A 16793-nucleotide genomic window follows, 5' to 3' on the forward strand; every position below is an offset into this window, starting at 1 on the left:
CCCCCCTCTCCCGGATCTCAGAACTTTAACTTGCATTTTATTAAGGGGTTGGGCACGTTAAAGACAGGAAACATGTTCCCAATGTTGGGGGAATCCAGAACCAGGGGCCACAGTTTAAGAATAAGGGGTAGGCCATTTAGAACAGAGATGAGGAAAACCTTTTTCAGTCAGAGAGTTGTAAATCTGCGGAATTCTCTGCCTCAGAAGGCAGTGGAGGCCAATTCTCTGAATGCATTCAAGAGAGAGTTAGATAGAGCTCTTAAGGATAGCGGAGTCAGGGGGTATGGGGAGAAGGCAGGAACAGGGTACTGATTGAGAATGATCAGCCATGATCACATTGAATGGTGGTGCTGGCTCGAAGGGCCGAATGGCCTCCTCCTGCACCTATTGTCTATTTAAGGCGAGAGATTTTGTTGTTTCTTTTTCCACAAAGGCTGCCTGAGACTGCTAAGTATTTTGAATTTCTTTTTTTTTTCTAATATCACCTTGGTGTTGATATTTGTTTGATAATCTTTCTGTAAAGAACCTTGGAATGCTTTGGTACATTAAAGTGCTAGGGAAACGTTGTTGTATTTAAAAGTTATTTATTCATGGGTTAGCAGCTGAAAGGTCAGCTTGGACATGGGGCAACACAATAGATTAAAAACCAAAATGACACATACCATGTTCCAGGAGTAAGGATTATATTTAAGTGTCTTCCCATCAGGTTGGATCTGCAAAGTGAACGCCAATATGTAGTTCCATTTACTGAATACTGCAGGAAATTTTGAGATTAACTACAATTTTTAGCATTCTCACCACACTGAATAGGTTGTGAGTTCAGATTCTTTCTGACAAATCCGGATTTATATGCCAATGCATTATTGATAGTGTTAAAGAAGAATCCTTTTTGGTGTCCCAACTAATATTTAACCTTCAACCAAGAGCCTAAATAGCTGATCTAGCCATTTGTTTCCTTGTTATCCAGGGCACCTGACTATAAATAAACTGGCTATCACACTTTTTCATCATGAACAATGACTGCAAATGTATTTTATAGGTTGCGGAGTGCATTGGTACATAAATCAAAATAAATGGGTACAATACTAATAAATTCAAGTTTGTTTCCTTTCTGTTAGAACTTGAAACAAACTGTACATAAACTTATCGGAGCATTACCCAAACTCTGCAACTCTATTCCAAGCCATTTCATTTATTGCAGCACACCGCAACACCTAATGCAGCCATATTAAAATGGCAATCAGCAACATTGAGTATATTTGGGCCGGCAGTAATGCGGTCAGTGGAGCTGTCTCACATCTGGATTGTGTCCTGACCATGCAGTGCTGCTTGTGAGGACTTTACACATTCACCGTGACCGCGATACCCCAAGGGATCCTCCCACATTATAGACATGTGGGTTGGTGCAAGTGGTAGAATCTGAAGAGAATTTTTGGGAACAAGAGGAGATTAGAATGGGATCAGGTACCCAAAGGAGCCCATTTCCATGTTTTATGGCTATTTTCCCCTCACGTTTTCTTAATGGGTTCCAATGAACTCAATCCATTTTGGATCTCCAGATAAAATTAAAGTCGAGTAACTAGCTCAGTACACATTTAGGGCATGGAATATACCACACCATGTACAGTAAAACCCAGCGCTCCTCACACACAATCATCAGGTCCTTCTCATGTTGTAGAGAGGGTGCTCTGCCAGCCTCCCAACTTGTTTTAATGTGGTTATTCACTGCAACCTATTGAAGCATCACTACAAACTCACAGCAGAAAGCATTTATTGAAAAGGTCACTCCTTAAAGCACTTAGCAGCATTTCAAATCATTGCCAACAATTCGATTGAACGCATAGAGAAGCCAATGACACTGCTTACCAAGAAGGGACCATGCTCATTTAGAAGCCCATCCAACGAGCTGCAGCCTGGGCCTCCATTCAACCACAGCACCACAGGGTCTCTTGCAGGATTTCCCTGAGATTCAACAAACCTGCAGGGTAAGAATAATAACCATTAGAGATGAAGTGACTCTATTCAAAGCCTGAAGGTGAATTCAGGATCAGAATGACGAGGCCCGGACAATGCGTATTCTTAAGTTTCTTCCTGATAAGTGCTGACTCTGGCTGAGATGCAGAGGCTGGAATTAGAGCAAACAACAAACAGGTTTAGAATCATAATGGGCCAAGCGATATCTATGGAGGTAAAGTTTTTTTGGGTTGAGACCTGCATCAGGACTGAAGAGAGATACTTCCAAGGCAAAGTGTGTGCAATTCTGAGGAGAACATGTTGGCAGAGGTGACCGCACACACCTGAAATTTCTTGCTAATAGAAATTTGCAGATTTGAGGTGTGCTGTCATAACTGAAAGGGCCAAATGGCCTCCTCCTGCACCTTGTTTCTATGTTTCATAGTAGTCTTGGTGGGTGATTAGTATGTAATATGTAGACGGTACACTCTGATTATGGTGTACTATTGCAGTGGGCATGAATAGTATGCCATCCATTACACTAAACAATGTGCTATGTCTTGGATGGCATCAGGTTTTGGTATTGCTGGGGCAGCACCCGTTGAAACAAGTGTAGACTATTCAACTAAGCTCCTGACTGGCCTAGTGACCCCTGTATATGATCTCAGTGGGCTATTTCTCTACACTTTGTAATTAATCTGATTATGCATAAGTATAGTAATAATTTATTGAACTGTATACAAAAAAGATTTTCACTGTACCTTGGTACATGTGTAATTAAAAAAAACATTGAATTGTGATTTGTAGTTGGTGAGATGGTTTGGATGTCAGGAGGTGAGTCAATGACCTCTAGTCTCTCTTTATTGCCGCTGTGCATGTGTGATCAGTCCAGTTGAGCTTCGGTGATCCCAAGATGTTCAAAGGTAGGTATTTGCTGCACAATGATATTACCATCTCTCATTGGAGATGGTCATTGCCTGCTCTGTCATACTATTTTCCAACCCATGTCCAAATGTTGTTTACATCTTGCAAAGATGGACTGCTTCATTTGCTTTGGATTTGAATGTTGTGCGGTCAAACATTCCCACCAAAGACTTAGTAGTGGAAGTTCAGTCACTGAAGTACCGAACATGGTGGAGCCAGAGACTGTCCTGTGGAACTCATGAAGTGGTGCCCTTGACAGCAATATTTGACCACCAACAACCATAACCATTTTCCTTTAAGTGAGCGATGATTCCAACCACTTGCATGCTTTGCTCTTGATGCCACTCTCAGTCAAATGCAACGATGTCAATGGAATTCACTCCCATCTCATCCCTGGAATTTAGCTCCATGTTTGATCCAAAGTTGTGATGACACCAGGATCCTGTGCACAACTGTTCAGATGCAGACAAACCTGGGCTCTATGTAATGAGAGTGAGAGGAGATGTTTTGGCTCAGGCTGAGAGCAGGAAACAGCACCAGATACAATTATCAATACACTGGAATGTAATGTAACCTCATTAGAATTGAAACAAATATTGCTTGGGAATGTTCAGTTTCTTGAAACCACTTACTTCCTGTATGCAGAACTAAAGGGAAATATCGTCACATGGATCTACAGGACGTACTGGCTCAAAACGCCAGCGAATATCATAAAAGATGCTTACTATCCTGGTCACGCTCTCATCTCATTGTTATGATCGGGAGGAAGGTATTGGAGCCCGAGAACCATTACTTCCATAAACTATTGTGCTCCTGTGCCGCCCTGCACGACACTACCTTAGCACAGAACCACTTTGGTGCAAGGTTTTGTGCAAGGTTGTACTTCAGCTTTCACTATTATGATCTGATTACCTAGTGTAACTGACACAATAACAATAATACAATAAATTATATTTGCCTGACCCGCTGAGTTACTCCAGCACTTTGTTTTTTGTTAACTAGCACGTTCAATTCCTCGTGTTTAAATTATATTTACATTTTGTTATTGTTGTAGAGTTTAATGGGCCTGTAAAACTGCAGCTCATGAGGATTTCATTGTTCCTGTCCCTGGTGCATATGTTTAGATTAGTTTAGTTTCTGGAACTAGGTCGTTTGGCCCACCAGTTCTATGTTCTTCCACGTTCTCATCTATTCCTACCCATTAGGGAGGCTTTTTTTTTGTTGCAAATGTCAATTAACCTACGAACCCACGTATCTTTGGGATGCGAGAGGAAACCAGAGCATCTGGAGGAAATCTAAGCAGTCACAGGGAGAACGTGCAAACTCCACACTGACCCCGATTTAAACCCAAGTCTCTGGCGCCGTGAGGCAGCAACTCTATCAGCTGCACTACTGTGCTGCATATGACAAATAAACACTCTTGACATGTGATCTTTTGGATTGCTTTATGCTCATTTTCTGAATTAATTACAGATGTGGTCAAAAAATGTTACTCTTGAATCCAGCCAATTCATTGCAGCACCTGGTGGCATAAAATCTTAAATAATCTAAAAAAATGTACAATACAGATAGATTTTAAAAAACTACCAAAGATATTCTACAATGGAAGCCAGCCTGCAACAATGTATACAATGGGAAACTACAACTAGCATTTATGAAATAAATTTCATGTCCTGGAGCAGGTACACTTGGCACATACAGAGCCCCAGGTGTCCAGAAAGTCAGGTTCTTGGGTGGCATGGTGGCGCAGCAGTAGAGTTGCTGCCTTACAGCACTTGCAGTGCCAGAGACCTGGATTCGATCCCGGCTACGGGTGCTGTCTGCATGCGTGGGTATACTCCGAGATCTTCGGTTTCCTCCCACTCCAAAGACGTACAGGTTTGTAGGTAAATTCGTCTTGGTATAAGTGTACATTGTCCCTAGTGTCTGTAGGATAGTGTTAGTGTGCGGGCATCGCTGGTCAGTGCAGACTCGGTCGGCCGAAGGGTCTATTTCCGTGCTGTATCTAAACTCTAAAATAACATACAAGGTGGTCCTACTAGTCTCCAAAATGCACGAGATGAGTGGAATGGAATGGAAAGGAAAAAGAGAAGTAGGGCAAGGAATGGGAAGCATACTGTTATTCACATGATTGTTCTTCCTTTTTAAAATGGAAGACTCAAAATTATTTTAAGGTTTAACAAGTATAACAGGGATTTCCCCTGACCGAGATGTGTACAGTCAAAAACAAAACTCAAAATCAGGAACCAGCCATGGATGACCGAGATAAAAAGAAAGTTGTTCTTCCAGAGAGTAATGAATTTTTGGAATCTGCTCAAAAGAACCGTAGAGGCTCAGTCACTTGGTATATTTAAGAAACTGGATATGAAGGGAATCAAGGGGTTAATATAGGAAAGTGGTGCCTGGGCAAAATAATTGTCTTGACATTATTGAATGGCAGAGCAGGCATAAGGGGCCAAACAGCAAGCTTCTGCCTCTATTTCTTACATTAAGTATATGATAAACAATACTTTACAATCCTAACTAAACAAGGTATCCTCGTCATGAAATCCAAACTCTGCCCAAGTTGATTTCAATTTTTATTTTTTTTAAATGCGGTACTTAGGCATTGTCAAGAAAATACCTATTGCCTAAACACTTTAACTCCCCCTCCCATTCCCACACTGTCCTGGGCCTCCTCCATTATCAGAGTGAGGCCCAGCGCAAATTGGAGGAACAGCACCTCATATTTCACTTGGGCAGCTTGCACCCCAGCGGTATAAACATTGACTTCTCCAACTTCAAGTAACCCTTGCTTTCCCTCTCTCTCCATCCCTCCCCTTCCCAGTTTTCCGACCAGTCTGACCGTCTCCGACTACATTTTATCTGTTTCCTTTGTTGTTACCTTCACCCAGATAACAATGATCTATTCTACATTCTCCTTGATCTCTACCCTCATTGTTCTGTTTCCACACCTTGTACTTCCTTATCTATGCGTCTCCCTCTCCCCTGAAATCAGTCTGAAGAAGGGTCTCAACCTGAAACATCACCCATTCCTTCTCTTGAGAGATGCTGCCTGTCCCGCTGTGTTACTCCAGCATTTTGTGTCTATCTTCAGTTTAAACCAGCATCTGCAGTCCTTACTCCACCTATTGCCCATCATTTGTTTCCCATAAGATTTGCCCTTGAACCACTACAGCCTATGATAAAAGTGCATACATGATACTGCAAAGGGTTCTTGAATTTTGAGTCAGTATGAAGGAATGGCGATGTGTATTAATTCCCAATGGCGGTGGTAAAGTTTTCTGCATCCACTGCCTTTATCATTCCAGACTGCAGGCTTGGAAGCTTCTGTCAAAGGCATATTAATTAGCAAGTTGCTGTAATGTGGACAGTAAATACAAACACTGTTGGAAATACAAAGGAGGTCAGACAGCATCAGAGAAACCATAACCTTGCCTGTGGATAGTAAGTTTTTGAACTAGTGTGTGCCATTGAATGAAGATATGGTTATTTTTAACATTAAAGAAAGTTGAGTAAAAACATGGGCAATGTAAACCCAAATCACTCACCAGTAGTGGAGGTATTTGTTTTCAGATGTATTCAGGTACCCAGAATACTGCCTGAAATTGGGTTGTTTGGCCAGGCCTGGGAGATAGATAATCTCATCCTTGGCTGGTGCAGACTCAGCAATAAAGACTTGAACTACCAGAATCAAAACCACAAGAGAAGTCATCTGTTGGAAGAAATGAAAAAGAGCTGACATCAGTGGAAACACGATGAACTGCAGATGCTGGTTCACAAAATAAAACACATCTGGAGTAACCCAGCAGATCAGGCAGCATCTCTGGAAAACATGGATAGGTGATGTTCCGAGTCATGATCCTTTCAGACTGATGGGGGGGTGGGAGGAGTGGGCAGGAAAAGAGCGAGAGAAAACTGGAATAAAGGTGGAGCAAGACAAAGCTTTGCTAGGCTTTGTCCTGACATCAGTGGTATAGTTTAATGTGGGTAAAAAATGCTCTGCCACTGAGAATCTATGCTATTAGCTGATATAGTCAATTAGAGATATTATATTTTGTTGTAGTAGAGATGGTTTCTTTTGTTGTTTTAGCTAATATAAAATGAATGCTTATTTTAGTGGAAAGCAGTAAGATGGATGCTTGTGGCAGAAATGTTATCCTTGGGAACAGAATGTATTTGTCCCTTTACGAATGATAAGGAGTGTACAGAAGAGATGGGCTATTGTCCTCTCCCACTACTCTGTCTGACTGCGAGTGCTGTGTATTTGAAACAGTAAAGCAAGGTCATGCAGCTACGAGATTGCTCGTCGACGAGACACCCACTGGGAGGGACAGGTTATTGTCATAGGAATCAGGGTTCCTATTGCCACCTCGGGAATGGTGGATTCAGGACATTAGTGGCTGTACCATTAAAGGGGGAGGTGGATACTGGGAGACCATCAATATTGAGGATGAAGTTTTGGGTGGATTTGGTAAGCGTTTTTGGACCAATGATGATGATTTCAGATTTGTTGCAGTTGAGTTTGAGGAAATTTGATTGAAGCCAAGATTTTATTTCAGTGATGCAGTTTGTCAGTGTAGAGTGTGTGGTGGTGGAGATTGACTTGGTGGAGATGAAGAGCTGGATATCATCGGCGAAGCAGTGGCATCCATCTTACTGCTTTCCACTAAAATAAGCATTCATTTTATATTAGTTAAAACAACAAAAGAAACCATCTCTACTACAACAAAATATAATATCTCTAATTGACTATATCAGCTAATAGCATAGATTCTCACCACCATTGCCGAGTCATGTGCTGTTAGCCAGACTTCAAGACGACAGTGGGAACATTCCTTCAATTTGATGACATGATGCCCACCACCGTTACTGCAGTAAACAAGTCAGGGCACAGTTTAACCTCCAAATATGTAACTTGCTCAACTCAGTTGTACATCATGTGTCGGAAAGGAACTGCAGATGCTGGTTTAAACCGAAGATAGACACAAAAAGCTGGAGCAGACTCAGATTGAGGAAGTCTCAACCCAAAATGTCACCCATTCCTTCTCACCAGATGCTGCTGCCTGTCCTGCTGAGTTACTCCAGCATTTTGTGTCTATCTTCAGTTGTAAACAAGTTTGCCAGCCAGAGCTTCCTTCGTAAATTATAGTAGTGAGCTTCAGAGGACTTGAACTGATATCTTAAGACTAGGTGATGAGAGCATTTACTGAAGAAAATAGATTCACATAGAGTAAATAGGCCCAATGGGGCTGGCGATCCAAGCACCCAGTTACATCTCCCCCAGTACAGGGCACTTCCCCCTACCCTTCAGACCACAGTGAGCGGCCGTCAGCATCGCTTCGTGCAAACTTGTGGTCACCACAGACTCACTGATAACGACCGAGAGAACACAGTGACACCGTCCCGGGACCATCACACGCTCCCAGCGCCAGGAGCTCCCTCCCGACTCCTGCCCGTCTCTCCCCCTGGCCCTGCTTATCAACGCGGAACTCGCTCTTGCACCACTGCCCGGCTCCTGGCCCCGACAATCCCGCTGTCCCAGCCCCTCTGCCCACTGTCCCAACTCCCCCAGCCCCTCTGCCCGCTGTCCCAACTCCCCCAGCCCCTCTCCCCGCTGTCCCAACTCCCCCAGCCCCTCTGCCCACTGTCCCAACTCCCCCAGCCCCTCTCCCCGCTGTCCCAACTCCCCCAGCCCCTCTCCCCGCTGTCCCAGCCACTCTCCCCGCTGTCCCAACTCCCCCAGCCCCTCTGCCCACTGTCCCAACTCCCCCAGCCCCTCTCCCCGCTGTCCCAACTCCCCCAGCCCCTCTGCCCGCTGTCCCAACTCCCCCAGCCCCTCTGCCCACTGTCCCAACTCCCCCAGCCCCTCTCCCCGCTGTCCCAGCCCCTCTGCCCACTGTCCCAACTCCCCCAGCCCCTCTGCCCACTGTCCCAACTCCCCCAGCCCCTCTGCCCACTGTCCCAACTCCCCCAGCCCCTCTCCCCGCTGTCCCAGCCCCTCTGCCCGCTGTCCCAACTCCCCCAGCCCCTCTCCCCGCCCCAGGCAGCCCCCATCTCCCAACACATTATCCCGGCAGTCCTGGTCTCCGGCCAGTCTCTCCCGCGGTCCTGCACTCCCGGGATCTCACCCCTCTCCCCGGACAGTCCCATCTCCCGGCCCCTTACCCGTCCCCGCTCTCCCCAAGTCCGCCCCCCGGCAGTTCCGGGACCTGACCCCGCTCGGCCAGCCTCTCTCCCCCTGCAGCCCTGCTTAGCCCTCTCTCCCCGCGCGGACACCTTACCCCGGCAGCCCCGCTCCCCTGGCCCTGCGATCCCGGGTCTCTCTCTCTTTCTCTCTCTCTCTCTCTCTCCCCGCCTCCACCGTCAGGCGCCCGGGTGGCAGCAGTCACGTGACGCCGGTTCCGGGCGCGCCATTGGCGAGCGGGCGGAGCCAAAGATACTAGAGGAGCAAGATGGACCACTCGACTCTAAAGCCGCAGTGGGCCGTGGGTGCATTTCAGCGCCATTTTAGTAGGCAGACTCTGCACTGGGCAGTGTTCATAACTCCGTATATAAAATGTTTGCAAACAATTATTTTTGTTCAACTTCTTGGATAAGTTGATAGTTGACATTTATAACTATTTCTTGAAGAGTTGCTGCTTCGTGATCTTTAAACTTTGGATGTTACTGATTGAATATTTGCACTAGTAGAGATCCACTCTGTATCAGGCCAATGAATCATATTTACTGAACTGTTCTTCTTTGCTTTCTCTGTTAATTTTAATTTCACCTCCACGAGCTGTATCTCTTTTTGTTTTATTTTAAAAAGTCATGGAAGCAGAGATTAGGCATTTGCAAACAATAGAACTCTACTGTATCCACAATCTAATTGAAAAGACATTTAACTTTATACTTAGAGCCAAGAAAATTTGAATTGATTATTTAAAAACCCTTGACAGCCACCAAAATGACCAATGCTGCCTGACATGGTACAGAAGCATGTTTTGCCTACTAAAGCACGTGGTACAGAAGATAATTTTGCCTACTAAAATGGCAGACGTTCCGCTCCTTTGAGTACTACACTTCAGTATAGGTGATTTCAACGGAGCAGTTTATCTTGCTCCTCTAATATCGTTGGGGAGGAGGGAGGTTTGAGGCGGCGGGACGGGTGCTGCAGGGCAGTGGTGACAGCGGGTACACTTGTATCGGGACCCTTTCTAGGATTCATTATAGTGGGGCAGAAAGAGCACTGGGAGCAGAATAAAGGCAGGAAAGTGCAATCAATCTGAAGAATGGACTCGACATGAAACATCATCCATTCCTTGTCTCCAGAGATGCTGCCTGTCCCGCTGAGTTCCTCCAGCTTTTTGTGTCTATCTTCGGTTTAAACCAGCATCTGCAGTTCCTTCTTACACATCACTCATACCCTACTTGCCTCCCTGTCCCCATCCCTTCCTACCTCATCTTTTCATTCACCCTGATTACACTCTCAGTCTATTTCTTCTCTGCTATGCCCCTCTGTCCCTCCCATCTCCTCGCCCGCTTTCATCCCCATCACTATTGTTCTTTATGTTCATTCATGTTTCTTCATAAGGTACTGTGATTCATTGAAACATATAAGATTATTAAGGGATTGGACCCGCTAGAGGCAGGAAACATGTTCCCGATGTTGACGGAGTCCAGAACCAGGGGCCACAGTTTAAGAATAAGGGGTAGGCCATTTAGAACAGAGATGAGGAAAAACTTTTTCACCCAGAGAGCTGTGAATCTGTGGAATTCTCTGCCACTGAAGGCCGTTGAGGCCAATTCTCTGGATGCCTTCAAGAGAGAGTTACATAGAACTCAAAGATAGCAGAGTCAGGGGACATGGTGAGAAGGCAGGAACGGGGTACAGATTGTGGATGATCAGCCATGATCACAGTGAATGACGGCGCTGTTTCGTGGCTGAATGGGGCCTACTCCTGCACTTATTTATAGTCTATTGTCTGTTAATTGCTATATCTGTGTAACATGTTTAGGTGCTCTGGACAACAATACCTTATTTGTATTGCGACAACCGTCAGGTTTATTACAGGTACCAGGAAAATCTTACTTGCAGCAGCATCACGGATGCATTGATTTAAACCACATACAGAATACAAATTGTGCAAGATAGTGAACAGAAAAAGACTATAAAACCGTAGACTACAAAAATCAACAATGCAAAATACAATTAGAAAACAAGTCCATGGTAAGCGGTGGTCCGTGGTATTCCATTGCTACTTAAAGGGCACCAATCGCACAGAAGGGAAAAATGTGTTGCAGAAAAGAGTGGGAATCGGATCCCTAGTATGGCAAAGAGAAATTCCTGGTGTTAAAGATAATGCAGGAAGCAGAACACAGTGAATCAGATGTCAAACCATTGAGATTATCATAGTTTTACTGTAGTTAGTTCATAAAATCAGCCACTGTGATTTTAGCAACAAAAATGCAGGAAATTCTTAATAGTTTAGTCATCTTTTAATTTTATATTAAATTCCGAGCATCTGCAATTTTGGGGGGTATTTTCAGTCTGTCAATAGCCTTACTGCTTGCGCATTATCGAGGGTAATGTGTTCCATTTGTCCCATTGTTTTTAGGATCTTACATGAATATATCCTCAACTTCATTGTGCTTTGTAATGGAACGTACCTAAATTAATGGTGAAGATAGACACAAAGTGCTGGAATAACTCAGCGGGACAGGCAGCATCTCTGGATAGAAGGAATGAGTGACGTTTCAGGTCGAGACCCTTTTTCAGACTCATTGTTTATGTGTGTCCCTTCCCATGATTATCAGTCTGCAGCGTTATCAATGTTCACAGCCATGCCTTGATTATTATAGGTTTCTTTGTCACCACTGTTGGTGTTTTTGCCATGTAACATATGCTATTCACATTGTTAACCCTCTTCAGTGTTCTCATCTGTGTTTTCTACTATTGGCAGAGGCCAAATAGTGAGATTGAATTTTTGATAAAGTGAATACACTACGCAATGTTAGGATTGATTGTAATCATGTGTTGTCTTTTTGCTGACTGGATAGGATGAAACAAAAAAGCTTCTCACTGTACCTCAGAACACATGACAATAAACTAAACTAAAATAAAGGTATGTCATGATTCAATGTCTAACCAGTTGAGTTCAAGTGCCCACAGATGATGTTTGTTTTACACAGATGTGATCTAACTTTCCATGGGTGGTTGCGTCTGCAATGCCATTTAGGCTCTCTTCCTTGAGTCAGTGCACAGCAAGCCAGTTCCTTGTATTTGAGGGAAGAGGTGAACAATGGAAGATGTGGTCTTTCAACCTCAGAAAGATGTCTTGCAGAACCAAAAAGTGCCATTGAAGGGAATTACTGGCGGGTAAAAAAGCAAGCCCAACAGGGAGAAGCTGGAGGTGGCGGGAAAAGAGGGGCAGGTGTGATGGTGAAAGACAGGCTTAGGTTTGGCACCCGTTAAGAATAGGAGAAACAGTTGGGATCAGGATGAAGAACTGTTACCAGCGCACTATTTTGCAGTAAAGGTGATCAACACCTGCAACAGGTTGAGAGGAGGAACAGTTGAGCCAGGTTAGCGAAAGATATCATGGGATAGCAATAGAGTTGGCATTTTGGAAGGATGAGATCAAATTGATCGGTTAATTAGAGGAACATTTGTGCAAATCTACCTTATGAACTTAAGCAGTGATCAGCTGAGAAGAAATTAAACTGGGCTGGAGCCCAGCACTAATCATTGCACAAAAATCACATGATACCACCATTTCCTCATTGTTCGAGAAGCCAATCAAGTACAATTTCCCTTGCTGGTATTTAGACAGTTGCGAATGAGGAAGTGATACCTTGGCAAGAACTAAAATGCTGACTGGACTTCTTAGGAGTCATCACTTTGGCCACAAAACACATGCAGCTCTTAGGGTCTGAACCAACTGGGTGTGCAGGCATTCAGAACAGGTCAGCCAAATGAAACCCTGTAATGTATAAATGTCCGGCATTTTTCTTATTTATTTATTTATTTATTTATTTATTTCCCGGTCAATACGATACAACAGATTGACCATACAGTTGTGAAAGTTAAATAGTACGAAATCATTGTATCAAAAATAAAACAATATAATCACACATGATATTTTCTGACCGGAAAAAAACCCTTAGAAATTACATCTGTTGAGCCTGTTCAGGTGCAATTATAATATTTTCACTTTATAATAATACCTTCACCGTCCGGCGCGTGGCAACTTCAACAGCCTGACCGCGGGAGAAGATGGCAGGGGAAGAGAAAAGACATTCTGGCCTTCCATCACAGTGAGGAGGTGACTGGAGGAGACTCACTGTGATGGATGTTTCTTTTTGTTTTGTGTTGGTTTGTGATTGTGTGTGTTATTGCTTATTTTTATTGCTCTTATTGTTGGACTGTGGGTGACAAAATCTCGTCCAAAAGACTTGTTTTTTTGGATGATAATAAAGGTTATTCTGATTCTGATTCTGATAATTACAGCAAGCGAGCTTCCTACTGTGAAGGGCATGCTAACATATGAATTAGAATCAATCAACCACTTAAATGATCATCATCGTGAATAATTGTAACCTCAACTCCACATTCCCACCTACCCACATTGGACTTTTACCCCCGGGCTTATCAAGAATCTACTGCTGTTATGAAAATATTCATAGAATTATAGCTTCCACTGCCTTTTGAGGATGAGTTTCAAAGACTGGACCCACTGAGACAAACAAATCACCTTGTCTCAGTCTTAAATAGGTGATCCCAGACTTTTAAACAGTGACTCCTTATTCTAGCTTATTCCACCAGGGGAAACGGTCTCTCCCAATTCATCCTGTGAAAATCTCTCTTAATCAGGTATGTTTCATCCAGTTGCCTCTCACTATTCTAAACACCACCAAAGACAGCCTAGCCTGTCCCACCTCACCCCATAAGACAACCTGCTCATTCTAGGTATCTTTTATTACATCTTATATTGACTGTTTCCAATGCACTGACACTCTTGCTTAATTGAGATCAATACTGTACATTGTACAGTGTTCCCTCCATATCTGTACTAGTCCATTTGACTCCAGGCCCTTAGAAATAGGTTAGATCAGATATTCATTTTCTTTTTATCCTAGTTTTATTGACTGACTTGTGTACATCTACCATTCCCTTATTTTGTTCCCCTAATCTACTAATATTTTGGAAAAATAAGTATAATGAGATGGTCACAAAGTGCTGGAGTAACTCGGCAGTACAGGCAGCATCTCTGGAGAGAAGGAATGGGTGAACAAATGAGAGAAAAGGAGTGGGCTCGACCTGAAATGTCACCCACTCCTCTCCAGAGATGCTGTCTGTCCCGCTGAGTTACTCCAACTTTTTGTGTCCATCTTTGGTTTAAACCAGCATCTGCAGTTCCTTCCTACACATGTAATGAGATGGTCCTTGTTTGTAAGTGCCTATGCTTGCAAACACCTCTGTCATAACAGACCCGAGCAAGATCCACAATGCTAAGGGGAGAGATCCCACAACAAATGTGAGTAATGTATTTTGGGAGCATTCATAAAGCTAGGACATTCACCATTAATGTTAGGATCTTGGGGAGTATTGAGGAAATTTGGGATGTATAAGAAGGAACTGCAGATGCTGGTTTAAATGAAAGATAGGCACAAATAGCTGGAGTAACTCAAAGGGTCAAACAGCATCTCTGGGGAAAATAGGTGACGTGTCAGGTCGAGACGCTTCTTCAGACTGAAGACAGAGTCTGGAGTGTGGTCTCGACCCGAAACGTCACCTATTCCTTTTCTCAGAGATGCTGTCTGACCTGCTGAGTTACTCCAGCTTTTTGTGTCTATCTTCGAGGAAGTATGGTAACTTGGAATACAAATCCATTGCTCCTTGCAGGTGGCAATGCAGTTAGACAGCGTGATACACCATCTATCTCAGCAAAGCCCAGATGATGCCCATGACCATACTTTCCAGAAGGGCCATTGGATAGCAATTGATTAAATATTGTCCTTCATTATTCAGGAGGGCCTGTGGCAGAGTGTAAAACCACAGCTGTGACTTGCAGATTGCAGACGTGATTTTTTTGTACCCTACTACCTTTTAGCTGTGGCTTAGTTCATTTTCCCTCTTGATTCAGACGGTTCTGCTTATATGTCGACATCAGAGAGGTGCTGAGCACAAAAATGTACGCAATGTGCAGGAGTGCAGTGGGTATTTTGATCGCTGCATGTGTCTGTCATCTCAGCTGGATATTAACTGGCTCATTCAAATGTTGTTCCCTGCAATACATATAGTAATATTACATGAAGGTAAGAAGAAGGTGTGGGACAAGACTTTGATATATTGGCTGCTTTTCCGAGGCAGCGTGGAGTGCAGATGGAGTCAATAGTGAGGAGTCTGATCTGTGTGATGAACTGGGCTATATCCACAACTTTCTGCAATTTCTTGCAAACTTGGACAGAGCTGTTCCCAAGCCAAGCTGTGATGCTAGCTGACAGTATGTTTTCTATGGTGCATCTGTAGAAAGTTTGAAAGAATCATTGGAGATATGCGAATTTCCTCAGTCTTCTTAGGAATTAGAGGCATCAGTGTGCCTTTTGGTTGTCGCATCAATGAAGTGGGTCCATGAAAGATCATTGGTGGTCTTTATGCCAACGAGCTTGAAGCTCTCAACCATTTCCATTTCGTCACTATTGATGTTGATTGGCACATGTTTCGGTTAGTTTAGTTTAGTTTAGAGATACAACGCAGAAACAGGCCCTTCGTCCCACCGGGTCCGTACCGACCAGCGATCCCCGCACATTAACACTGCCCTACACACACTAGAGACAATTTTTACATTTACCAAGCCAATTAATCTACATACCTGTACGTCTTTGGAGTGTGGGAGGAAACCAAAGATCTCGGAGAAAATTCCCGCAGGTCACGGGGAGTACGTACAAACTCCGTACAGACAGCACCAGTAGTCGGAATCCAACCAGAGTTTCCGGCATGGCATTCACTGTGGGGCAGCAACTTTACTGCTATGCCACTGTATTCCACCACACTTCCTGAAATCAATATTCTTCATCTGGCTGAAATTGAGGGAGAGGCTTTTGACCTGACACCATGGCACTAAGTTATCCATCTCCTTCCAGTACTCCATCTCATCATTGATGCATCAGTGGTGCATCTATCCAAATGTAGTGAGAAGCCCTCTGGTTGGATAACACGGTCAGTCAGGTGAGGCAGGGGTGAGCCATGTCTCTATAAAAACAGACATACAGCAGGCCCTCAGTTATCTAGGTTAGGTACTGTAAATCTAGCTTTAAGGTCATCCAGTTTGTTCTCAAAGTAAAAGTAACCACAATACAGTTTTAGATACTACACACTGTTTGCTATAGGGTGAGAGAATAGTTAGGATAGTGGATTAGGCCTAAATCAAATTCTTCCTATCAAGTTTCTTTAACATAGTTGGTGTTGCATTCATCCAGACAAGTAGAAAGTATTTAGTTTAGAGATACAACGTGGAAACAAGTCCTTTGGCCCACCAAGCCCTCCCCTTACTAGTACTATTCTACACACTAGGAACAATTTACAATCTTCACCAAAGCCAATTAACCTACAAACCTGTACGTCTTTGGAATGTAGGAGAAACCCGGAGCACCCGGGTGGAACCCACGTGGTCACGGAGAACGTATGAACTCCATACAGACAGCACCCATAGTCAGGATCATACCCAGGTCTCTAGCGCTGTAAGGCAGCAACTCTACCGCTGTGCCATCGTGCTGCCCCTAAATTCCATTGCACTTTTCCTGCCTAGTAGAGATGGTTGGTATGTACTTGTCCACATCTGGGTCTGGTATGTCCATGCAGCAGCATCTGGTTTCCAATCACTTTAGCTCACCTTGTCAATGAACCAAGCCCTGTAGTAGATAGCATGTAA

At 43.9% G+C, this 16793-nt stretch overlaps 1 protein-coding gene across 2 annotated transcripts in view; it reads right to left on the reverse strand.

The window, feature by feature from the left end:
- The window catches only part of ctsa (cathepsin A), a 48303-nt gene extending 39009 nt beyond the window's left edge, over nucleotides 1-9294 (reverse strand). The window contains exons 1-4 of one of the 2 annotated variants that reach the window (XM_078418673.1): nucleotides 9162-9294; nucleotides 6429-6592; nucleotides 1867-1978; nucleotides 663-713 (exon numbers count right to left, since the gene is read on the reverse strand). In XM_078418673.1, the coding sequence (XP_078274799.1) occupies nucleotides 663-713; nucleotides 1867-1978; nucleotides 6429-6592 (327 nt within the window). In that variant the 5' untranslated portion in view covers nucleotides 9162-9294. The remainder of the gene's footprint in view (nucleotides 1-662; nucleotides 714-1866; nucleotides 1979-6428; nucleotides 6593-9161) is intronic. The other variant, XM_078418674.1, reaches the window with a different exon arrangement.
- Between the last annotated feature and the right edge of the window lie 7499 nt (nucleotides 9295-16793).

This window comes from Rhinoraja longicauda, chromosome 22, assembly GCF_053455715.1.
Source record: "Rhinoraja longicauda isolate Sanriku21f chromosome 22, sRhiLon1.1, whole genome shotgun sequence".
In the NCBI taxonomy this organism is placed as follows: Eukaryota; Metazoa; Chordata; class Chondrichthyes; order Rajiformes; family Arhynchobatidae; genus Rhinoraja; species Rhinoraja longicauda.